This window comes from Lathyrus oleraceus, chromosome 3 (assembly GCF_024323335.1).
Source record: "Lathyrus oleraceus cultivar Zhongwan6 chromosome 3, CAAS_Psat_ZW6_1.0, whole genome shotgun sequence".
NCBI lineage: Eukaryota > Viridiplantae > Streptophyta > Magnoliopsida > Fabales > Fabaceae > Lathyrus > Lathyrus oleraceus.
This window is the reverse complement of record NC_066581.1, coordinates 385,951,119-385,977,488: the sequence shown is the minus strand read 5'-3', so window position 1 is coordinate 385,977,488 and position 26,370 is coordinate 385,951,119. Positions and strand designations below refer to the sequence as shown.

General features: G+C 36.3%; 1 protein-coding gene across 1 annotated transcript; it reads right to left on the bottom strand.

Moving 5' to 3' along the window:
* Positions 1-2,969: 2,969 nt before the first annotated feature.
* Positions 2,970-5,154, bottom strand: LOC127127856 (pectinesterase). The gene is made up of 2 exons (XM_051057134.1): positions 4,023-5,154; positions 2,970-3,807 (listed from the first exon to the last, which is right to left on the bottom strand). The coding sequence occupies exons 1-2, from the start codon at positions 4,987-4,989 to the stop codon at positions 3,110-3,112; spliced, it is 1,665 nt and encodes a 554-aa protein (XP_050913091.1). The 5' UTR covers positions 4,990-5,154; the 3' UTR covers positions 2,970-3,109.
* Between the last annotated feature and the right edge of the window lie 21,216 nt (positions 5,155-26,370).

The following is a 26,370-nucleotide window of genomic DNA, read 5'->3' as shown; positions in this document are numbered from 1 at the left end:
ACATGACTTCACAGGATTCAAATTTTGATGCCTCTGGTTCTTATGTAACTGAGAGTCTTGTGTCTATGCGGAATGAGATGGATGTGAATCATGCAAATACGATTGCTAGGATTAACCATATGCATGGATTATAACTATGGTAATGATAGACAAGGATGGAATAGATGAGTGAGACCAATGCCTATGGGACATGGAAGACGATGAAGTGTTGTGATATTGTGTTGTTGTGTCTTTGAGTCTCACGTTTTGTGGTGCATTTCTTTGAGTCATCATGCATTGTTCTTCTTATTGGTTTATTTTACTGCTAGTTATGTATTGACAATGTTACTAATTTGTTTGAATATGAGACAATGGTTTTACTATGTGTATTGCCATGGATGACAATTGTGTAATGTTGTTGATTGTTAATTTATATTATGTTATTTCCATTGTGTATCTTCATGTATGTTATGTATATGTGAGTACATGTTATTATCTTTGCAAACGCCTATGTATGGTATATTGTATATGCGATTTGTTGTATATATGTGATACTGCTAATGACTTGCTTTGTCTCTTTTTGTAGCTGTCAAAGGGGGGGGGGAGTATATATGCGGTTATGAAGCTATGATGCATACATTCGAGGGGGGGATTTCATGGACACGAAATGCATCATCTCAAGTTTTTCAATCATAAAAAAGGGGAGTATGTGAGTGCAACTTTCAGTTATATGTATTTTGTATGATGTCAAAACTAGGATACTTTAGTGTTTATGTACATTTGGCAGTATCATTTGAGTTTAGTTGTGCATTTTAGCATTAGGAAGTATGACAACATGTTTGAAAATGGTTTTGAAAAGATTCATGCATCAAGAAAAGGTTTTATGCATCAAAAACACAATTTTATGTGAAAAACACACTACAGGTTGACACATACGCATTGTAGGTCAACCTATAGAAGGAAATTCATTCTCTAGGTCAATACATACGTTTTATATGTTAACTCATGTATTGCAGTTTTAAAGCCTATAGGCTCTATTAGATGTGTCGCCTCTATAGGTCAACAGATAAGCTATACAGGTCGACACATGCATCGTATGTATCAACACATGACTTGCATAGATCGACACATACATTAAAAATCTTGAAAATTTACATTACTTTCTATTCCTTTTGCTTCATACTTGTTTACATATAGATACTTGATACAAACATAATTTTCTAGTAAGGTTTCAATAGAGTAAAACTGATACAAAACAAGGATTTTAAAGCATTCTCATAATCTTCAACCTCACTCTATGTGTACGCACAAGCAAACTACACATAATCATTCTTTGTTTGCGTGTCATCTATATTTAGGATTGATAATGTCCAATTTATGTTGATCGATTAGGGTTTTAAGGTTGTGGACAAGATTACGCAATCTGGATCCAATCTAGTGAAGTTTTTGAAGAACGGGAGGTTCTTGCAAAGGAGTATCGTGGGACGGTGGATCACATTGGTAAATCTTGGGTTACAACAATTACACGTTTTGGATTTGATCGACTGAAAGGTTTGAAGAACAAGGGGTTTCTTGCAAAGAAGTAGCGTGAGACGGTAAATCAAATTGGCATTGTTGGGTTACTTGATCAAGATTTGATCAAGGGAAGAGAAGGTTTCAAAATCAACATCAAACTTAGGATTTGTATGGTTGGGTTGCTACATCTCTCTTGTATACATACATTTGTAAAGTAAGATTAATTACACTATCTCAATTCGAGTTCGAATTGAGGACAGGTGTATCCATGACAAGGTCGATTGGGGAACAGCCTAAAAAATATTTGTATACTCTCTCTCTCTCTCTCTCCTCTCTCTCTTCTCTCTCTTTTATTTTTGGTTTACAAATTATTGATTTCACCGAACGTGCGATCAATTTATTTGGATAATATTTTTTATTACATTTTGAAATTGGTGTTTTTGAGTTGATCACAATTCCTTAGGTTGTGATTGGGCTTTAAGATCAACAATAATATCACATAAAATTTTAAATAATATCCATTGCACACTAGGTGTTTGACAAATTGTCTTAATTGATTTTTTTTGTGAATTATAATTGGAAGTAGACTATCCATGTTGCTTTGCATTGAATTGGTTGTGATTAATTATGTTTGGTCAATTTGTGATTCATTATCATACCGTTATTACAATTACGCATATTCGAGCTTTTTGATAGCAGGTTCGGTTAGACGATTTTGATCCCAGATACTTCCGCTTGCTTCCGCGCGCCATAAATTTTTCAAAACTATTTTTTGTCATTTTTAACTAGGGATTTATTCAAGCTCCCTCTAGATACAACAAACCTATCGTCTAACACACCCAAGTACAACTAAACTCATACTTGCAAAATTCCACCTCAATATCATACAGACTTGAGCATCGTAGTGCTTATATTTTTGTATGTACCCACTCCTATCATTGGATAATTGACATCACTACACCGAAATCATATTTATCAAAAACATATTTGTGGTGTTCGTCTTCAACGTAGCAACCATTCTTTGTTGAAGTACATAATATATAGTCAACTGAATTAATCATATTTTTACATGTAACATGTAAAAAAAGATTTTGTTTGGATTAATGAAATATGATAGAATGAAGTCACATTAGATGGAATGAAATAAAATTTCATTGTTTAGATTAGTTTAAATCGAATGGAGTGGAACAGAATAAAATGACATTTATTCTATTCTCTCACTTACTATCATTTTCTTACCCTCCGATTTAAACAAAATGAAAAAAAAAAAGATTTTGTTCAATCTTAAAACATCCAAACAATAGAAAGTATCTAATTATATGGATCTCAATCTGACTTGATAATTTATGGTTTAATTATAAATTAGCTTGAATTTGAATGTTAATTTTGCATAGAGAAATTATATATGATTATTTTCCTGTAATATTCTGAAAAGACTTGTTTAAGAGATTAAAAAGCTAAGATAAGTACTTGGCTAAAGTAAAGATAAGTTTATTTTCAACATGATGCGTTTATTACAACCAATACAAAACTATTGTCATAGAGCATAATTTTACAATTTTATTTCCTGCAAAACGCCTTAAACATATCAGCCGACATTTGCCAGAGCCAATTTCTACAGGCTTTCAATGAAGGCCACCCCTGTGTCCTTCAACCAAACATTTCCCTGGATGAGCTGTGCAACTGTAAACTTCCTCGCCTCTGCAGTATCGTTGATGACATGATAACCAGTCCAGTTCACTCTATTGCCAGTACCAGCACCAGGTCCACTGTTCTTATATTCTCCGTAATACAGTGTTTGGAGAAAGCTCTTACTCACGTCATTCCATTCAGCCCATCCCGCTGGGACAATATGGTTGCCTATCAAGGACTGCATCACAACAGTCCTCGAGTAGTTTTTCCAAGGGCGGCCTAAGTAAGTCTTGATGGAATCTATGACAGGTTCGAGGTCCGTGCTTGGTATTATGTCACACTGCTGAATTGAAGTTGCAGTGTTCTGGTTTGGGTCTAGTCGACCTTGGGCTGTGACCATGTTTTTCTGGTTGATCAGGGGCTTCCGGGCCACGATTTTGCTCTTTTGGATCACAACAGCTGCATTTCCAAAGATGAAATCAATGGTACCAGTAATGAAGCATTCACTATAAAACTGTCGGTTGGAGTGTGCGTAGAGAGTGTCTTGAAATGCGTCAATGTGACAGCGGTTGATAACGGATTGATCAGAGCCAACGCGGAGAGCAACTGCCTGGTGCTTCTCTGGGCCTGCTGTGTTTATGAATCCAATGTCCTGAGCTATAAACCCATCCCCAACAGCAGCTACAAAAACCAAAGTATACAAGAATAAAAATCCATGTCACACATACAGAGCCGTCTTAAGTTTTTAGAGGTTATGTGGAGATTAGTCATGGTTTATCTTTAACAAAAAATTGAGGATCTGTGCTATAGTCTATATTGCACGGTCACAAAGACGACCCTACACACAAATGAAAATGGTGAATACAGACAATATGGGAAAAACTGAAAATACATACCAACTGTTGCAGAGTGGTAGGTGCCTGTTCCATCAATAAAATTCAAGCTGCCTGAGATTACGGTTGCATTCATACCATCACCGACGAGCATCACATTCGTCTTCTGACTACTGATTTCAACATTCTCTTTGTATGTTCCGTTTTTCACATAGATAACATACCTTGTCTTACCTCTTTTAGGTGCAGATGCCACAGCCTCAGCCACAGTCGTGAAGTCGCCACTCCCGTCTTCAGCCACAACAACATTGGCCTTTATGTCCCCAACTGATGACTCTAAAAGCCTTCGATCCTTACTTGTTACCCATGAGGGAAATTCACCGTTCAATGATTCATCAATGAATCTGTCATTACCTTTTGCAGGTAAAACGGAAACAAGCACGGCAAGAGAAGATCTAGCTCTCGATATTAAGTCCTGAATGTCACTTTCCATAACCACCCGAGATGTACCTTGTAATCCATCCAAGCAAGTTGCATGGTTAGTGAGCACACTACTCAGCCATGTGTGTGCATCTTGCTGTGAGTCCATGTTATCTTTTGTTAGAGTCATCACTGAGTCCCAAACTCTGTCCATCGACAACTCCATTAGTTGCTCACAGTCATTCAAAGCAATTTCCTCTTTGCGGCTGTTAACTCGGCTTTTTATAACACTGGCTCTATCCATGGCTTTTTGAATGTGTGTGGTGGATTTAGTTAATAAGGAAATGAGTGTACTCAATTTGTGGTCTTTTGTGTTAGCCAAGGTTTGGCCTTGAACCACTTCTGATACATGAGTTAAGCATGATTTTGTATCTAGAGCATGCTCACACAGATTGGGAGCTGAAGAGAGTGGGAAGAAGGAGATTGGTTTGTTGAGATGAGAAACAATAAGGACGGATGAGATTATGATAGCAGCTAAAAAGAGGATTGACCAGAATGTTTTGGGAAGTGGTTTTCTAGGCTTGTCTAGCAAAGATTGTTGGATAGCCATACTGATAACCTATCTAGTACTGGTTGCTCACTATGATCTTTGTTTATTACATCAAACTAATTTATAGACAAAATAATATTAGATTTTTAAGATAAGGATTACAAATCCAACTGTGCTTGTTGTGTTTTGCATGGCTTTTCAATTTTAAGCCATTGTTTTGGATTTAAAAGTTGAATAACATATATTATATATATATATATATATATATATATATATATATATATATATATATATATATATAATATATATGGAGATGTCAAAAGGCTACCGACTTTATGTCGGTCTTGATGTGTCTCAGATTTTTTAGAATCGGATAAAAAATTGCTCAAATATATTATCTAAGATCGGTTCTAGATAGATGGCGGGTTACTCGGCTTTAAACAGCAAATTATTATTTTTATTAAAATAAAATAAAAAATCCAATAATATTTATTATATAAAGTCTATTACTTTAAATATAATACACTTTTAAATGTTTTATGTTATTTTTTAAAAGAATCTAATATATTTTTAAATATAATATGAGTTAAAAAAATTTAAAAATTATATACAAAAGTCAAACCTAATACAAATTAATAAAGTACAAATAAAATGATACATAGAATAATGAAATATTAATTTAATTATATTAATATATAATATTAAAAATGAAAAAAAATTAATTATAATATGAGAAATAAAATTTAATGAAGTGTAATAATTATTTAGTTTTAAATGAAACAATGTAATTATTATTATTATTAATATAGTTTTGGAATTTTTAATTATATGAGTCAAGCAGACTGGTCATGTCTTATGCAATTTAGTTTTAATTGATAACACATTTTTTAGAACAGAGGTTATAGAAGTTCTTATAAAATTCAGGCTCTAGTTTTTGAGGATTTTTTCCCACCCTTAGGATTTGACTCATACTTTTGAAAATATAAAAACTGTTCTTAGATATTTTTGGAGATGCATCTTCGGACGTATTTTAAATAACTTCATCTTGCATAAATCAAGTAGTTACCCCATTTTACCAAAAATTAAACCGGAGGTGCATCTGCGAAACTTTCTCGAGTGAATTCGGATATGCATCTCTGAAAATAATCTTGAATCCATTTACGATGCATTTTTCATTGAGCTGTTTTATTTAACACATTTTCGGAGAGACATATCCGAAAATGTCAAGTGAGGAATTGAATATATCACCATCTTGCATGATTATCTCTCCCACACTTCATACCACCTCCATAACCCAAAACGCTTAAAAGAAAATTTTCATTCTCAATCAATTTTTCAACTCTAAATCATCATTCTTGTGTCTTATCACATCAAAGGGAGCAAATGAATCTGGAATTTAAGGTAAAGTTCACTCATTACATCCCTAAAGTTTTTCAACATGTTTCCTACTGTCCTCATAATTGATGCAACGTATAAGACCATCAAGTATAGGCTTCTTCTTCTGGAAATTGTTGGTGTTACTTTTACAAAGAAGAATTTTTCAATGGGATTTGCATGGAATCCGAAAAGAGGTCAACGTTACATGGGCCTTGGAAATGTGCAAGACTTTGTTGAAGGACCAAGAAAACATGTTGAATGTAATTGTCACCGATCGAGACACCGCATTGATGAATTTGGTTGCAAGGGTGTTTCCTACATCCCACACATTACTTTGTCGATATCACTTAACCGAAAATGTGAGAAGTCAGCTCAAACCCGCGATAGGCACCAAACAAATCAAGGATGAATACGAAAGTATGGCCAAACCTGGTGCGGTGTTGGAAAAGATAATGGATGCATGAAATGATATATTAAATTCATCCACGGAAGACTTATATATTGCCTCTATAATGCATTTTAGGAGTGTGTGTCAGATATCCAAAAATTTTGAAATACGTTGAGAGTACTATTCTGGAACAAGTGAATGAGAATATTGTTTGTGCTTAGACCGATCAAGTTAGACATGTCAACAATACAACAACTAACATACTCAAATCTCCATATTCGACACTAAATAAATGGTTGGGTGATAATAATGGTGATTTTTGTAGAGAGAGGGATATCGTGAACTAAATGCTCCAAAACCAACATAATGAAATACAAACAAATTTTGGTTGGTGCATTACTGTTTTAGAACACTGATTCAAAGACAACACTCTTTATTCGCAGCTGGTTGGCAACATATCTCAGGCGAGATTGAATTTCTTTTTTCAGGAAGCGAAGTGAGCAGCAAAGACGGGTTCAAATAGTTTGAAGTGTGGATGTACACTTAGGAATATTTACGGTATTCCATGTGCTTGTCTCATTTCAAAAAAGATGAAGTTTGATGCCCCGATACATATGGATGAGGTCTACAGTCATTGGAAAAGGTTCCAGTTTGAAGAGGATGGTGTGATGAAGGATTGAAAAATAGGAATAACAATCATGACCGAGTGGAAATAATCCAAGATAGATTTTCTAAAGAAGATGACACAGTGAAATTTCACATCAAAGAGCAACTGAGGAAGATTGCCTATCCAGAAACCACATATTTGAAACCTCCTTCGGAATCGGTTAAAATCAGAGGTGCCCCTAAAAAGATCAAACTAACACAAGAGAGATCATTCATACTTTGAACATGTTGATTCACATTTCCCGTATTCTCTAACTCCAAAATCTCAAAATAGTATTTACAAGGGTGCTCGCATTAGCAAACCACCTCCTTCATCGCGATGCCGAAAATAATCTACACTGAAAAAATACTGTTTTTTATGCACAAACACATTGAGCAAATTATAAATGTTAAAAGTGATGGTAATTTCGGTTATCAGGCTATATCAGACTTACTCGATATAGGAGAGGAGAATCACTTTCTTATATGCCAACAACTTTTGAAATAGTTGACATCACATAAGGAACTCTACACATCCCTATACAGGAAAAAAGAACATTTTGAGCAATTCACGAAGCTCTTATTCCTTGTGTTAGCGGGCCCGTACTTGATTCAAATTGAATATGCTTTTATGAAATATGTCATCTTATAGCAAGTGCATATAACATGGTGTGCATCGATATGATAAGATATGGTTTCTTGAAGACATTTTTCTACTTCGGAGTGACCCACCTCAAGATCCATCTGGACGCATCATGTGTATTGAGTGACTTTCAAAATAGCTACATTTTGTTGAGGTTTATTTGAAACTGGGGTTTCCTATACCAAATACATCATTGCAGTGGATGACACATTCCACAAAAGAGGCAGAAACTTGGCCAGATCAATTTATGGAAAGGATGGAAGAGTTCACCAAACTGAGCGAGCTTGAACAAGAATCAAATAAGGAAAAGTTGAATGAGGAACCAATAGTGGATTTAGACGGTGATACATCTTTTGATACATTTTAGATTGTAATTGATACACTTTTTTTGAATGTATTGTCGACAACGATGTAATCTCGATATGATTTAATACATAAGTAATATATATTCAACAATGATGGTGTAAATGTTGACTGTTTTTGTTTACAAATTTTATGGTTTACATTTTATGTGCATGTTTACACAGTTTTTGGTGTGCTTCTGGTTTAGGGTGATTTCGGATATGCATATTCGGATACATTCCATACTAAACTATATAAAAAATGCATCAGGGCACTTTACGGATGTGCATATCTGTAAACACCATTTTTTCGTAAAATAATTAAGGTGTATCTAGAGATGCATCTCCGAAAAGTTCCCCGATGACAGGATAAGGTTTCTAAGATCCAAAGTGATCTAAAACTTGTATAAATAGGACGTCTCTCATCCCAAATTTTCTACAAAACACACCATAAACAGAAAAGGAATACATATCTCCACCTTGCATTTGTGTATTTCAATGGTGTGAAGCTGTCACTTCAATTTAGGTTCACCGAGGACACCTCTCTCGTCGATCTGATATCCAAATTGAATACTCTCATATAATATCCATAAAATCGAAAATTTGTCAAGCTCGAGTATTGTCACCGTCCATTTGACAGCTAATGGAAGATACAATTCAACAACTTTGAACCGAAGACAAATGATGTATTTAAAAATTTAGATGATTTAGTGAAAAATGATGTGTACCTTTGCACAAAGAACCTCTTACCCTTCCCTTGCCTGGGAGTTGAGACTATAGAAAAATATTATGATAAAAAATGGCTTAAATGCACTTTTGTTTCCTGTAAGTTAGCGAATTTTTTATTTTGATCCCTGTAAAAAAAAAATTGTCTGAGTCCCTATATCTCACTTTTTATGTTGGTTTTAGTCCCTAAAGTCAAAATCCGCAGTTTTCCTGCGGATTTTGCTTTTAGGGACTAAAATCAACACAAAAGTGAGATATAGGGATTCAGACAAAAAAAATTATAGAAACCAAAATCAAAGACTCATTAATTTATAGGAATCAAAAGACTATTTAAGCCTAAAAAAGATAGACAAGAATGAACATGTAATGGAGTTAAAGTATTTTTTTAGGCTTAAATAGTCTTTTGATTCCTATAAATTAATGAGTCTTTGATTTTGGTCTCTATAATTTTTTTTGTCTGAATCCCTATATCTCACTTTTGTGTTGATTTTTTTGTCTAAATCCCTATATCTCACTTTTATGTTGATTTTGGTCTATCTTTTTTAGGCTTAAATAGTCTTTTGATTCCTATAAATTAATGAGTCTTTGATTTTGGTCTCTATAATTTTTTTTTTAAATTAATATATAATTTAACTTATGTATTAAGGACACTTATATTTTTATTAAAATTTATATTCTATCATTAATTTTTAGTTTAATGGACAAAATCAATACTAGACATGTTGGAAATTATAATTGAACCCTCAAACCACCAAAAAAATAATATTAATATATTATTATTTTTAAAAATGAAATAACTTTTATTTTTTTAAAAGAAATTTAAATAGATTGTTTTAATCAATCAATTGTCATCCAAATCTAAACAAATAATGTAGTATAAAAAGTAAAAAATTTAGATAAAGAGGGTTTTATAGTGTTATTTTTTTTAAAATACAAAATATCTATAATTTACAGAACTTAACAATAATATTAGAAAAAGATTTTTTTTGAAGTTTGCAAGTTTACATAAATTCTCTAAATTCAAACTATGAAGTAATATTACTCTATGTATTAAAAATATATTAATGATAAATATATTTATTATTTTATAAAAAATCTTATTTAAAAAAATTGAAAACTTTATCTTTTTACTTCTCTATATATATTTTTTGAAAAATCAAAATTTACTTTATAAAAAGTAAAAACAAATATAAAAGTGGAGACAAAAGCTGACCAAAAAAAAAGATTTTTTTTTTGGATAAATTCCTTGAGATTAATATTATTATTTAACCAGAATCTCTTCCATAAATTTTTTTTCTTATCTTATAAACTATTTTTGAAAAAGGATTTCCAATTCTTATATTAAATATAAGATAATGTTAACCTGTGCTTTACAAACACATGTTAAAAATCAAATGATAGAATATTATCTAAAAAAATATATATTAATTTTAATAAAAATATAAGTGTCCTTAATACATAAGTTAAATTATCTTTAAGAAAAATATAAAATCCCATTTTTATTTACCTTTAATATTTTGATCTTTATTTTTTCTCTCTATTTTTCTGCTCTTAAAATTATCCCTTATCATTTTCTTAAACACTGAAACAAAATGTTTTTGGATGAAGTTCTACTATTCTACGCATGTTTGATTTCTTAAACCAAGTAGGCAGTGGAGCATAATAACTCTTCTTGTATGATTGTTTGCGTATTAATCATGACAAAGACAATATAAAAGTCTCTTGATTAGTCATATTTATAAGTTAGTTAGTAGTATTAATCGGTCATTATCATTAAGGGTGGTAAAACGGGCATTGGTCTGCTAGGATGACCCGCGTATTCGCCAAAAAATAGATGATTGAATTAGGATTTCATATCCGATTATCCATTCAGTCAGTCTTATTTTAATCTCGTTCTGCCTTAAACCCGTTAAAAAAAGGATGAATCAACTCATCAATCTAGTTATCAAACATTTAAAATATTTATTTTAGTTGATTGAAGATTTCTATTTGAACTATAATTTTATAATACGGGTTGGTGATTATATTTTATATATTTATTTGTGAATGTATGTAGTATTATACTAAGTAAAGTTTATAAAATAAATATTTTATAAAAAATTGTTCTAAAAACTAAGTGAAAATTTTAATTGAAATACAAAATAAGTATAAATCCGTCGTCTATTCAACCCTTATCTTAATGACATAAATTAGATTTTAAAACATATTTTTATTTGATATATTTGTCCATTCTATTCTATTTTTTAATAGGTTTAAGACGAGACAGACATCTCATTTTACCATCTCCATTATACCTTTCGTAAAACTAAATAATATTCAATTTTAAAGATAAGGATTGCAGTTTTGCACGAGTTTTTCAAATCTTTTTAACCATTGTTTTATATATTAAAAGAAGAATAACTATAATTTGGTGTGACTTAAATGGTACTACTTCACTATAGATGATCAATTTATTTCCTTTTCTTATTTTATTTTATAATCAAAATAGAGTTAAAAAGAATACAAGGTGTTTTCAATCCCAATTACAACCAAAAGCGGCAAAAGCTCCAAAAGGGATAGAGTCATCTACTAAAGCAATCTAAGGGAGAACTACAGAAGTCATGAAGATTACATTCAAAATTGGACAACTTGCCTATTACATTCTACTTCCAAGTTAACATTTTCATGGAAAGAACTAAATCATTTATAATACAAACATCATCTTGGAATAACTAAATAATTTTAAAATTTACATTCGTTTAAAAATTACGATAATAATTTTATAAATAAAATATTATTTTAAATATTAATACGTGATAATAGAGATTTTTTTATTAAATTAATCCAGTTTTTCAAAAAAAAATTCTAAAATAATTTTATTTTCAAGAAAAATCCCAAACTACTCTATTTTTAGGAGGAGACACTAATCCAATTGGCGACACCTCTTAAAATTAGAGTGGAGGTGTCAATTGGATTGGCTAGGGCACATGGTGCAGCCAATTCAATTGGCGCCCATGTGTTACTTTTGAGAGAAGACGCCAATTGGATTGGTACCTCAGTGTAGTTTGTAATTTTTTTTGTTATACATAGAGGTGTTGTATGAATCATTTTTCCACATCTCATTTCATCATTTTGCAATCATGTTTGGTGTTCGTCGCCGCTGGAAATGTGGTTTATTCGAGAGACAAACCTCCGATGTTGATGCTCTTCTGGAACATCACTACTTTCGATCAACTGAAGAGGGAGCTGGTTCGTTGGTTAGATGGAAAAATACCAGAAGGAAAATAAATTAGAAGTATTGAGAGACTCGACAATATCTTTGGTTGGGTGCGAATGAAAACTGATAAGGATGCTAGGGAAATGATGTTCGGACGAGATAACATCACTTTGATTGTTGTAATAAGTTAGAAATATTCTGTTTTCAGTTTGCTTATGTTGTAGTGATGTTTGTTGTGAACCTCGTTGTAACAAAAACTTAATGATATATAAAAATTGAAGGTTACAAAAATCCAATGTTACAAAAAGATTATGACTCAGATGATGCTCCTCGATTGGGACAATTGTTCTTGTTATGTCCTGATTGACGACAGATACCACATAGTCTTATCATTTTATCTATCGTATCCATTTCTGTCCTGATACGTGTGTTGTTTGACCGTCCTTTTTTCTTTCTACGCATCTCGTCGTTGTGCCAAACTATGTCACCTTCATATGAAGGCCAATATTCCTCCATTGGTAGCACCGAGAAGCTTTTATTATAGACATTCATGACAGTGGTGGCCTTATACACATCAGATAGATGGTTGTAAGCGTCCTGGCGAGTATGTGCGCATGCTGCAATGACACGGGAGCAAGAAATGCGGAAGGCCTGGAATTTTCCACAGTCGCACCAACTTCTATTTAGTTTGACAGCATAGGCTAAATTTGGTCTCCCCTCGTTGTGGTTTATTATTTCCTGCACGCTGAAATTTTGCTTATGACGGTCAAAGACTGTTACATTGTGTGTGCTAGCTTTGATGCTCTCCTCTTTCATGACTTTCATGCAACACTCACTGAATATTTGCCCAGGCATTAACACCACACTCCATCTTTCACCTCTGGTTGCGAAGGTAGAAGCCAACTTATAATAGGTTGATCTAACCAAGGCAGTTATTGGCAGAATTCTAATGCCTTTGAATACGTCGTTCATGCATTCCACAAGGTTTGTTGTCATGTGGCCCCATCGACAACCTCCGTCAAATGCCCTTGTCCACTGCTCTACTGGTATATTATTCAACCATCTTCCTATATCTTCATTAGATAGTCTAATTTCATCACGGTAATATTGAAATGACGGATGAGTTAGAGCATACCCAACATTCACCACCTTCTTGTGAAGGTTCTTATCTTTTATTGCACGCATGAAGTTTTGTGCAATATGTCTAATGCAATAGACATGGGTAGAAGGGGGATCATGCCATCCGTTGTCATGGTTATTGTAGGCACTCTCAATGACAGCATGTCTAGCAGAAATTAAATAGAGATTGGCTTGTGGAGCCACATGCGTTCTAAGATGTCGAAGAAATAAACCCCAACCACCACCAGTTTCACCTTCAACTAGAGCAAAGGCAATGGGAATGATATTGTTGTTGCCGTCTTGTGCAACCGCCATAAGCAAAGTACCCTTGTATTTGTCGTATACATGTTCCATCAATTTGAATAATAGGTTTGGAAAATGCAAAATCTTTGATACATGGGTCAAACGCCCAAAAGAGACGATGAAAGATTATATTACCAGTAACACAGGTTCTGCCTGGCATCATTGCTGGGAATGTCTCCATAATTGCAACAGTTTCTGGCACATATGTTTTTAGTGCCTATAAAAACCGTGGCAATTCTTTGTATGAATCCTCTCAATTACCGAATACTTGTTCAACAACCTTTGTCCTCGCAATCCACGCTTTCTTGTAAGATGGAGTATAAATTATATCTTGTTCTGATATGAGATATAATTATACTCACCTTCACTGATGGGTCTTTGTTAACAAGCGGCAAAATGTCTTGACATATTAATGCAACACTTAATTTACTGTGATCTTATTCAATGTTAGTTGCAATGCAACTGTGAGGTGGGTCTATTGAAGCTATCTACCAAGAGTCGCTTTTATTTTTGTAAGCCGCAGCCAATCGAAACTTACAAAGGATGTTACAACATTCGATGACATACCTTCTCGAATCAGTGTGTTTCATTGTGAAATCAGTAGAGTTGTTCATGTGGAATTTTTTGATAGCTCGCACACATTCTTCTTTAGTGGGGAACATGTCTCCCATCTTTAACTCGCCTTCTGATCATGGATATGGGTTATAAAAAATATTGTTGGATGTTTCATCGTCATGTAGATCCACGTTTGTCATATGTTGAGGCGGATTGTAGACATGACTAGAAGGTAAAGGCGCTGGTTGATCACCATCTTCAATGTCGTTGTTCAACTTATGATCGACCTGTATCTCGGTTTCTTCTTCTTCTTCATCATCAACGACATTGACTTCTGCTTCTGCTTCTAGATCGACGTCATCTGAGTATTGTGAATCAAATTCATTAGATTCATCCTGACTAGTTATTTTAGATTGCTGAGATGGTATACTTGGTTGAAGAGTAATATACAACTCAATACAATTGCAGCCAGAATGTTTGTGACTAACAAACATGTATTCAACATCTTCATCATCCCGTACCTTTAGCGAGAAAAACTTGCATTGACTATTCTAAAAAAATTGGATTTTGATACGTGGTCTTTGACACAATACCAGATCCTATGCAGGATTGAATTCGTTTTCTCAAATACAAGAAATTTACATTTCTCTTGATCGTAAGTCGAATGGTATCAGTGTTTCGAAAACAAAACCCGTATAACTCAGACTCGTATGTCTCACCATTGTAGTGAACATTGACACTATATTTCGGTGAAGATGACATTGTAATATTTCTGATGCAGATGAAAATTAATTTCTTGCTGCAGATGAATGTGTGTTGATTATTGGATGTTGATAGTAAGACACTTAAATAGGTAAGTGATTTGTCAAACATGCAAGCTAGTCCGAAGTGATGTGTCTAACATGCAAACTAGTTTGAAGTGATGTGCCAAACATGCAAGCTAGACGGAAGTGATGTGTCCAAAATGCAAGAGAGAGGAAAGCCATGTGTCACACATGCAAGCACTAGCTCCAAATGAATTGGCTCCTCCTTACAACCCTTGCACATGGGTGCCAATCCATTTGGCGACACCATGTCTTGCATGCATGCAAACCTCGTAACCAAGCATGCAGAGCTAGATGTGTCATGCATGAGCCTAGGGAGGCGCCAATTTGAATGGCGACACCATGTAAAAAATGCACATGGGTGCCAATTCATTTGGCTACCACATGCAAACACATTTTTCTATGCTCCACACTTTTTCTTCCACACCATCACTCACTACTTCCTCTACAACATCAAATCTTTCATCCGCACCAACCTCTTTCATCTCCGACAAGATGTTTATCCTCACAATGCGCGAATCGCACAGAGGAACAGCTGCAAACATAACAACTTATGTAAGCATTTAATTCTTTTGTTATTTGTCTAGAGTACCTTTTAATAAAATATCAACTTAGTAAAGTATTTTCTTGTTTCTTTTATAGGATGTTGCAAGGTTTCGTACTCGGGTCCACGAATATGTCCACATGGACCCGATGATTCAACCGTATGTCGAACTCGTCGGTTTTGGACATATAAGCAAAATTATGTCTTGGTCGGTGGATAATAAATTCATTCTTGCATTATGTGAAAGATGGCGTCCCGATACATACACATTCTGGTTTCCAACCGGTTAGTGTACTGTGACGTTAGAAGACATCTACATGTTATTGGGACTGCCTATTGAAGGTAAAGCTGTAAATGATAAAACCAACTATGCGAATTCAATTTGCATGGACCTCTTGGATACTGATTTGTTAGATGATAACTCAAGAGGTCAAGGTATACTCCTTTCATGCCTTAAGTCATATTATAACAATTTACATTTAGATGAACATTCTACCGAAGAGGCTAGAATAATAAAAACTAGGTGTTACATTATGCTTTTAATTGGTTCTTTTTTATTTCCCGGAGGTAGTGGTTCTAGTATGGATGTTATGTATTTATCTTTACTAAGACATGTAGATAGAATATGAAGTTACAGTTGGGGATCCGCTTGTCTGGCATATCTTTATAGCTCTTTGTGTAAAAATTCACACAAAGACACATATATCTTTTCTTGATGTGCTATTTTTCTCTAAGCATGGGGTTGGTCAAGACTACCGTCCCTAGTGTAACACCCTTCTAAAATACCCCAAATATTTAATTTTAATAACAATATATCAATCAGAGTAAATATGCAATTAAGGGTGTCACACAATCATTACACACCATTCACCATAATAACTGTCATGCTCTTTTATTAATTCAAAACATAAAGCATTTGCACAATACGCAGCGGATAGAAATCAAATCAATCATGCAAAACATGTAACACATTACATGTAAAATTATTCAACAAGGTAAAACATCCCGTCCCGATGTTACATCTATCAGAGCATGACCCACTAAGGAGACTACACTAGACTCCAAGCACTAGCTTCTACTCAATCACTGCTCGTTACCTGAAAACATAGTTGTAAGGGTGAGTTCCTCAATCGATATAATAAGCATTATAAAATATCATGTAATGCTAAGTAAATAACACATTAATCACCCTAATCATATCACACATTCGGTAACGGCCACCTCCACTCAAACATCATAATCATGCTCAACATAAACATCAAAACACACGTATAATATTGGAACACATCCATTCATATTATACACAATACATACATTATGCAATGAGACTCCATGCATGCGGTACCGACTATTCGTGAACATATAGTTCACCTCACCGATCAAATCCAGATACGGCTACCAAGCCCACTAGTCCCACTCATTTGAGACCTAGTGACTCACTCACTAATTCCTCACCACGGGAATTAGCTACCACCCCAAGGGCCATGCTATGCACGCTAATTCACCTAGCATGCAAACATCAACAACAGTCCATAATGACTAACTCACTAATTCCTCACTATGGGAATTAGCTACCACCATAAAGGCCACAATATGCATGCTAAATCACCTAGCAATGCAAAATCATCAACAATAATCCACAATGGACATATGCTCACACTCTAAGCCATAAACAGTCCATTCACAATTGCATACATAACATATACATTCACAACATTATGCATACCATCATACATTCATCAACACACGTATCAAAACATCATATCATGTCAAATAATTAATCACAGTATTAGCACACTCCACTAATACCTATACTGCTCAAAACAGCGGGAATTAATCCCTATTACATCATACGCCAATATAGGTCAAACACCAATTATGCACACATTATTCAAATATTAATTTTTCCAATTTCCAACAGTGTTAACCGGTTAACGCTTTGGGTTAACCGGTTAACGCAACACAGAACACGCTTTCTGGCAAAACTCAACAGTGTTAACCGGTTAACGCCCTGGGTTAACCGGTTAACGCCCTGGGTTAACCGGTTAACGCAGACAGAACAACAATATTTTCACAACTCACAACAGTGTTAACCGGTTAACGCCCTGGGTTAACCGGTTAACGCAAGCAAAACAGCAATACCTCACAATTCCTAACAGTGTTAACCGGTTAACACCCTGGGTTAACCGGTTAACGCAAGACAGAAAGTTGTTCCTGCGCTAACACGAAGCAGAATGCAGAATTCTCCGCATTTTCCGCCGTTGGAGGACTTCCGGACCTCCGATTCCGATTCCGTAAAAAGCTATACGTTCGGGAAATCGCAACTCACACAAATACAGATTCAATTACAGCTTTAACACAACTTATCCAACACAATTTTTCAGCATTCAACATCCCAATTAGGGTCAATTCAACGGTTTATCACTACCCATTACATGTTAACCCATAATACCCATTAAACGACGATAAACCCCCCTTACCTGAGTTAATCCGGCGAATCTTTAAGCTTCAAGCTTTTCCGTTCTTCAACCCTTGCTCTCTTGCTCTTCCTCTTTGCCCTTTCTCCCTTTTCAGCCGCTTCTCTGCTTTTCACGTAAAACCCTCTTTACCAAAATGAAACTCTTTTTTCTTATTTCCCACTTATATACTTTCCAATAATTATTATTCCAATAATAATAATAATAATAATAATCCAATAATTCCAATTATTTAATTAAATTAATAAATATAATATTAACTTAAATTAAATAATTATCTTATTTTTATCGGGGTGTTACAACTCTCCCCCACTAAAAGAGTTTTCGTCCTCGAAAACATACCTCAAGCGAATAACTCCGGATAAGACTCATTCATCTGACTCTCAAGTTCCCAAGTCACATTGCCACCTGCTGGTCCTCCCCAAGCTACCTTCACCAAGGCAATCTCTTTACCCCGCAACTGCTTCAACTCTCGATCCTCGATCCTCATAGGTGATGTTTCAACAGTCAGGTTATCTCTCACCTGTACATCATCTATTTGGACCACATGCGACGGATCAGGAATGTACCTCCTCAACTGAGACACATGGAAAACCTCATGCAAATTCGCAAGTGACGGCGGTAAAGCGATACGATAGGCTACCTCCCTTATCCTCTCCAAAATCTGATAAGGACCAATAAATCGAGGTGTCAACTTCTTCGACTTCAAAGCTCGACCAACCCCAGTTATCGGAGTAACACGAAGAAACACATGATCTCCCTCTTGGAACTCAAGTGCCTTCCTCCTCTTGTCGTGATAACTCTTCTGACGACTCTGAGCAATTCTCATCTTCTCCTGAATCATCTTAATCTTTTCCGTAGTTTGTTGAACAATCTCCGGTCCAACCACATCACTCTCACCGGACTCATACCAACACAAAGGCGTCCGACATCTCCTACCATACAAAGCTTCAAACGGTGCCATACCAATGCTCGAATGAAAACTATTGTTGTAGGTAAACTCAATCAAAGGTAAGTAACAATCCCAAGCACCTCCCTTTTCCAAAACACAAGCTCTCAAAAGATCTTCTAGTGACTGAATCGTCCTCTCAGTCTGACCATCAGTCTGCGGATGATATGCAGAACTCAATCTCAGCTTAGTTCCCAAAGCCCTCTGCAAACCTTCCCAGAACTTCGATGTAAATCTAGGATCTCTGTCCGAAACAATACTCGACGGAATACCATGCAAACTTACAATTTTCTCAATATACAACTCAGCTAATCTCTCTAACGGATAATCCATTCTGATCGGAATGAAATGAGCCGATTTTGTCAATCTGTCAACAATCACCCAAATAGCTTCACAATTCTTAATTGTCCTCGGTAAACCAGAAACAAAATCCATACTGATACTATCCCACTTCCACTCTGGAATAGCCAACGGTTGCATTAGCCCAGACGGCTTCTGATGCTCAATCTTTGACTTCTGACAAGTCAAACAAGAATAAACAAAACTCGCAATTTCTCTTTTCATTCCCGGCCACCAAAATAACTTTTTCAAATCATGATACATCTTCGTAGCCCCAGGATGAATACTCAGGCCACTACGATGTCCTTCCTCAAGAATACTCTTCTTAAGTTCGGTAACATCCGGAATACACACCCGATTACCAAATTTCAAAACACCATTCTCATCAACTCTGAATTCACCACCTTGATCTTGATTCACTAGAGTCAACTTATCAACCAAAAGCACATCGGATTTCTGACCCTCCCTGATCTCATCCAGAATACCACTCGTTAATTTCAACATTCCCAATTTAACACTATTGTGAGTACTCTCACACACCAAACTCAAGTCTCTAAACTGCTCAATTAAATCCAATTCCTTAACCATTAACATAGACATATGCAATGATTTCCGACTCAATGCATCAGCCACTACGTTTGCTTTACCCGGATGGTAATTCAAACCAAAGTCATAATCCTTCAGAAACTCTAACCATCTCCTCTGTCTCATATTCAACTCTTTCTGATCAAACAAATACTTTAAACTTTTATGGTCACTGAAAACCTCAAATCTTGACCCGTACAAGTAATGTCTCCATAACTTCAGAACAAATACCACAGCTGCCAACTCTAAATCGTGTGTCGGATAGTTCCTCTCATGAACCCTCAGTTGTCTCGAAGCATAAGCTATAACCTGCTTATTCTGCATCAACACACCACCCAAACCCAACAATGAAGCATCACAGTAAACCTCAAATGATTCCGACGAACTCGGTAATATCAGAATAGGAGCCGTAGTCAACCTTCTCTTTAACTCTTGGAAACCTTCTTCACATTTTGAGTCCCAAACAAACGCTTGCCCCTTTCTAGTCAACATCGTCAACGGTAACGCCAACTTAGAAAATCCCTCGATGAACTTCCTATAATAACCAGCCAAACCAAGAAAACTCCTTATCTCCGAAACTGACTTAGGAGCTTCCCACTTAGATACCGCTTCTATCTTAGAAGGATCAACAGCAACACCATCTCTTGAAATCACATGACCAAGAAAACTAACCTCTTCTAACCAAAATTCACACTTTGACAGTTTAGCAAATAACTTCTTTTCTCGTAGAACTCCTAAAACCACTCTCAAATGCTCAGCATGCTCTTCTTCAGATTTCGAATACACCAAAATATCGTCTATAAACACCACAACAAACTTGTCTAGGTACGGATGGAACATCCTATTCATATACTCCATAAATACTCCAGGCGCATTAGTCACACCAAAAGGCATTACAGAATACTCATAATGTCCATACCTTGTTCTGAAAGCAGTCTTCTGAATATCCTCAGCTTTCACACGTATCTGATGATACCCCGATCTCAAATCTATTTTGCTGAACACACTCGCACCAACCAACTGATCCATCAAATCATCAATCCTCGGCAAAGGATACCGATTCTTGATCATCACTTTATTCAGTTGCCTGTAGTCCACACACAACCTCATATTACCTTCTTTCTTCTTAACCAATAACACTGGTGCACCCCACGGTGACACACTCGGACGAATAAATTTCTTATCTAACAGATCTTCCAACTGACTCTTCAATTCAGTTAACTCAACAGCAGACATACGGTACGGAGCCATCGACATCGGCCTAGTACCAGGTACCAAATCAATCGAGAACTCAACTTCACGCTCTGGCGGTAATTCATTCACTTCTTCCGGAAACACATCAGGAAAATCACACACCACAGCTAGATCGCGAATCACAAGTTTATCCTTAGCCTCCAAAGTCGCTAACAGCATAAACAACTCTGCCCCATCAGCTACTGCCTCATTCACCTGCCTTGCTGATAGAAACAAACTCTTTCCTTCCTCAATCTCAGGAAAGATCACAGTCTTATCAAAACAGTTGATATAAACTCGGTTAGACACCAACCAGTTCATACCCAGAATAACATCAATCTGCACTAGTGGAAGACACACTAGGTCCATCCTAAAGTCTCTACCAAAAATACTCAAAGGACAATTTAAACAAACTGAAGTAGTAGTCACTGAACCCTTCGCAGGAGTATCAATCACCATACTTCCATGCATCTCAGATATCTCTAACTTAAGTTTCACAGCACAATCCAAAGATATAAAGGAATGAGTCGCACCTGTGTCAATAATAGCTACAAGAGGAAAGCCATTAATATAACACGTACCTCGGATCAAACGATCATCTGCAGAAGTCTCAGAACCCGATAAAGCAAAGACCTTGCCTCCCGACTGGTTCTCTTTCTTCGGCTTAGGACACTGTGGACTGATATGACCCAACTCTCCACAGTTGAAACAAGTCACAGTCTTCGACCGGCACTCTGCAGCCAAATGACCACCTTTTCCACACTTGAAACACTTCCTCTCAGCACTGGTACACTCATGGACACAATGTCCAGCCTGACCACATCTGTAACACTTAGCAGGGGCACTAGAGTCTCCCCCACTAGGCCTCTTCATTCCACTCTGTCTCTGGAAACCTTTGCCAGCTGCATACGGTTTCCCACGATCATTCTGATTCTTGTCTTTCCTATCAACCCTCTGCTGATAGCTCTCCGCTCTGGCTTTGGTATCCTGTTTAAAAATCCTGCAACAGTCAACCAAATCAGAAAACACTCTAATCCGTTGAAATCCAATAGCCTGCTTAATCTCGGGACGTAACCCGTTCTCAAACTTCACACATTTCGAGAATTCCCCAGTAGCCTCATCATAGGGAGTGTAATACTTCGACAGCTCTGTGAACTTAGCAGCATACTCAGTAACAGACCGATTGCCCTGCTTCAATTCTAAGAACTCTATCTCTTTCTTTCCTCTGACATCCTCTGGAAAGTACTTCCTCAGGAATCTCTCTCTGAACACAGCCCAAGTGATCTCAGCATTCCCAGCAGATTCCAACTCAGTGCGGGTAGCAACCCACCAATCATCTGCTTCTTCTGACAGCATATGCGTACCTAACCTGACCTTCTGGTTATCGGCACACTCAGTCACTCAGAAGATTCTCTCGATCTCCTTCAACCACTTCTGAGCACCATCGGGATCGTATGCTCCCTTGAACATTGGAGGATTGTTCTTCTGGAACTCACTCAGTTGACGAGCAACTCCCATTCCCACAACATTCGGATTTCCCCATTACTCCAGCTAGCATACCCAGAGCCTCAGCAATCGCAGCATCGTCTCTACCTCTTCCAGCCATCTCTATTCTGAAAACCCAATAAGCTAAAACAATAAGTACTGATAGGGTTACACAACACCTATCACGTACAGGGAAACAGAATAATTACGACTCGACTCGACCGACTATGCTCTGATACCACTAATGTAACACCCTTCTAAAATACCCCAAATATTTAATTTTAATAACAATATATCAATCAGAGTAAATATGCAATTAAGGGTGTCACACAATCATTACACACCATTCACCATAATAACTGTCATGCTCTTTTATTAATTCAAAACATAAAGCATTTGCACAATACGCAGCGGATAGAAATCAAATCAATCATGCAAAACATGTAACACATTACATGTAAAATTATTCAACAAGGTAAAACATCCCGTCCCGATGTTACATCTATCAGAGCATGACCCACTAAGGAGACTACACTAGACTCTAAGCACTAGCTTCTACTCAATCATTGCTCGTTACCTGAAAATATAGTTGTAAGGGTGAGTTCCTCAATCGATATAATAAGCATTATAAAATATCATGTAATGCTAAGTAAATAACACATTAATCACCCTAATCATATCACACATTCGGTAACGGCCACCTCCACTCAAACATCATAATCATGCTCAACATAAACATCAAAACACACGTATAATATTGGAACACATCCATTCATATTATACACAATACATACATTATGCAATGAGATTCCATGCATGCGGTACCGACTATTCGTGAACATATAGTTCACCTCACCGATCAAATCCAGATACGGCTACCAAGCCCACTAGTCCCACTCATTTGAGACCTAGTGACTCACTCACTAATTCCTCACCACGGGAATTAGCTACCACCCCAAGGGCCATGCTATGCACGCTAATTCACCTAGCATGCAAACATCAACAACAGTCCATAATGACTAACTCACTAATTCCTCACTATGGGAATTAGCTACCACCATAAAGGCCACAATATGCATGCTAAATCACCTATCAATGCAAAATCATCAACAATAATCCACAATGGACATATGCTCACACTCTAAGCCATAAACAGTCCATTCACAATTGCATACATAACATATACATTCACAGCATTATGCATACCATCATACATTCATCAACACACGTATCAAAACATCATATCATGTCAAATAATTAATCACAGTATTAGCACACTCCACTAATACCTATACTGCTCAAAACAGCGGGAATTAATCCCTATTACATCATACGCCAATATAGGCCAAACACCAATTATGCACACATTATTCAAATATTAATTTTTCCAATTTCCAACAGTGTTAACCGGTTAACGCCCTGGGTTAATCGGTTAACGCAACACAAAACACGCTTTCTGGCAAAACTCAACAGTGTTAACCGGTTAACGCCCTGGGTTAACCGGTTAACGCAGACAGAACAACAATATTTTCACAACTCACAACAGTGTTAACCGGTTAACGCCCTGGGTTAACCGGTTAACGCAAGCAAAACAGCAATACCTCACAATTCCTAACAGTGTTAACCGGTTAACACCCTGGGTTAACCGGTTAACGCAAGACAGAAAGTTGTTCCTACGCTAACACGAAGCAGAATGCAGAATTCTCCGCATTTTCCGCCGTTGGAGGACTTCCGGACCTCCGATTCCGATTCCGTAAAAAGCTATACGTTCGGGAAATCGCAACTCACACAAATACAGATTCAATTACAGCTTTAACACAACTTATCCAACATAATTTTTCAGCATTCAACATCCCAATTAGGGTCAATTCAACGGTTTATCACTACCCATTACATGTTAACCCATAATACCCATTAAACGACGATAAACCCCCCTTACCTGAGTTAATCCGGCGAATCTTTAAGCTTCAAGCTTTTCCGTTCTTCAACCCTTGCTCTCTTGCTCTTCCTCTTTGCCCTTTCTCCCTTTTCAGCCGCTTCTCTGCTTTTCACGTAAAACCCTCTTTACCAAAATGAAACTCTTTTTTCTTATTTCCCACTTATATACTTTCCAATAATTATTATTCCAATAATAATAATAATAATAATAATCCAATAATTCCAATTATTTAATTAAATTAATAAATATAATATTAACTTAAATTAAATAATTATCTTATTTTTATCGGGGTGTTACACCTAGCACCCGTCAACAACAACCCTTTCACATTCCTGTATGCACAAAAGTAAGTTGTTTAAAATGCTATATATTTACTTACTTTAACGATTATTATCTCTAACTAATATTTTTACCTTTATGATGCAGATGGTCATCACGCGGTATAAGTTATAACAGCTGTCCTAGACACTGTACTACCCAGTATCACAATCTCTTAGATCACCTTTGATCGACAGATGTATGGATAATAACCTCATTATTTTGTTATAATTTGTTAACTTCTTCTACCAAATTTATAATCTAAGTTACTTTCACATTTCAGTTCATTTGACGTCCATACCTAAATTTGGAGCATGACCATGAAGTCAACGAAGAAGACGCAGCCGTACGGACTGCATGCACACCGATCATAAGATTCACAACTGTGGAGATGCACAACAATGATCGTGTGAAGTTGCAGTTCGGTGTGCTTCAACACGTCCCGGATCCCCCAGCAAACCTAGGAGAATGGAATCTGCACAAAGTTAACGACCAATGGAACTTCAATCCATGGAAAAGCTTCGCTAGATTTGAGTGTTGCAAATGGAAGCATCGCCATGACCATGTCTTAACTGACGCAGTGATGCCAAATGAAGAAAAACCAAGTTGTACTTATATGGCTTGGTACAGATCAGTTGGTTTTGAATTCATCGCCGAGGATATGTACCTATACAATCCACGCCAACAAACTTACACACCAGACGTCTCAACATCTAACCCCCAACAACATTGTCAGACCGGCTACACACAACCCCCTATCCGTCAAATTTTCCGTTCCACAAACACACAAACATACAACCCTAACATGCCATACACCCAACCACAATACCAAGAGCATACCCCGTACCACCACCAACAAATAGATCTTCGCACCCAACACATCACCCTATCAAAGCCGCCTTAGCCAGAACACTCAACTATCATTCAACACCAACCGTCCCTCCTCCTACCATAGCCAAGAAGCCCAAACCTCACAAAATCGAAACCTTCAACCACCATATCTCTACCAAATACCCCAACAATCTTTCCAACCTTTTCTCGACGCATCATTCACACCTATGTCTCCCTTCAACCGTCCTGGTTGCCCACCAATAAGTCAAACACAACTCAACTACTCTGGCATGGGTCATGAACTCAGCTATGGCGGTACAACTTCGATGCATACTCAAGACTATGTTGATTTGTCTGACTATCTCAACAGGTCATCTCCTGTAGTTGGTAGTGATGTTCCTGGCCCCTCAGATGCTCAAACACTAGTGGTGAATCATCAACGTGGGTTAGGGCCACGGGTTAGGATAACTAAGGGATGTGGGACCAGAGGTCGGTTAGGTGATCCCGGTCATCAACATTAGTCTTTTTTGCGTAAACGGGAATTTATATTAATATCAATTGGTCATATTTCGAAATTATGTATCACGTAGACTGTTTAACAAAAAAAATTACAAAATACACTGA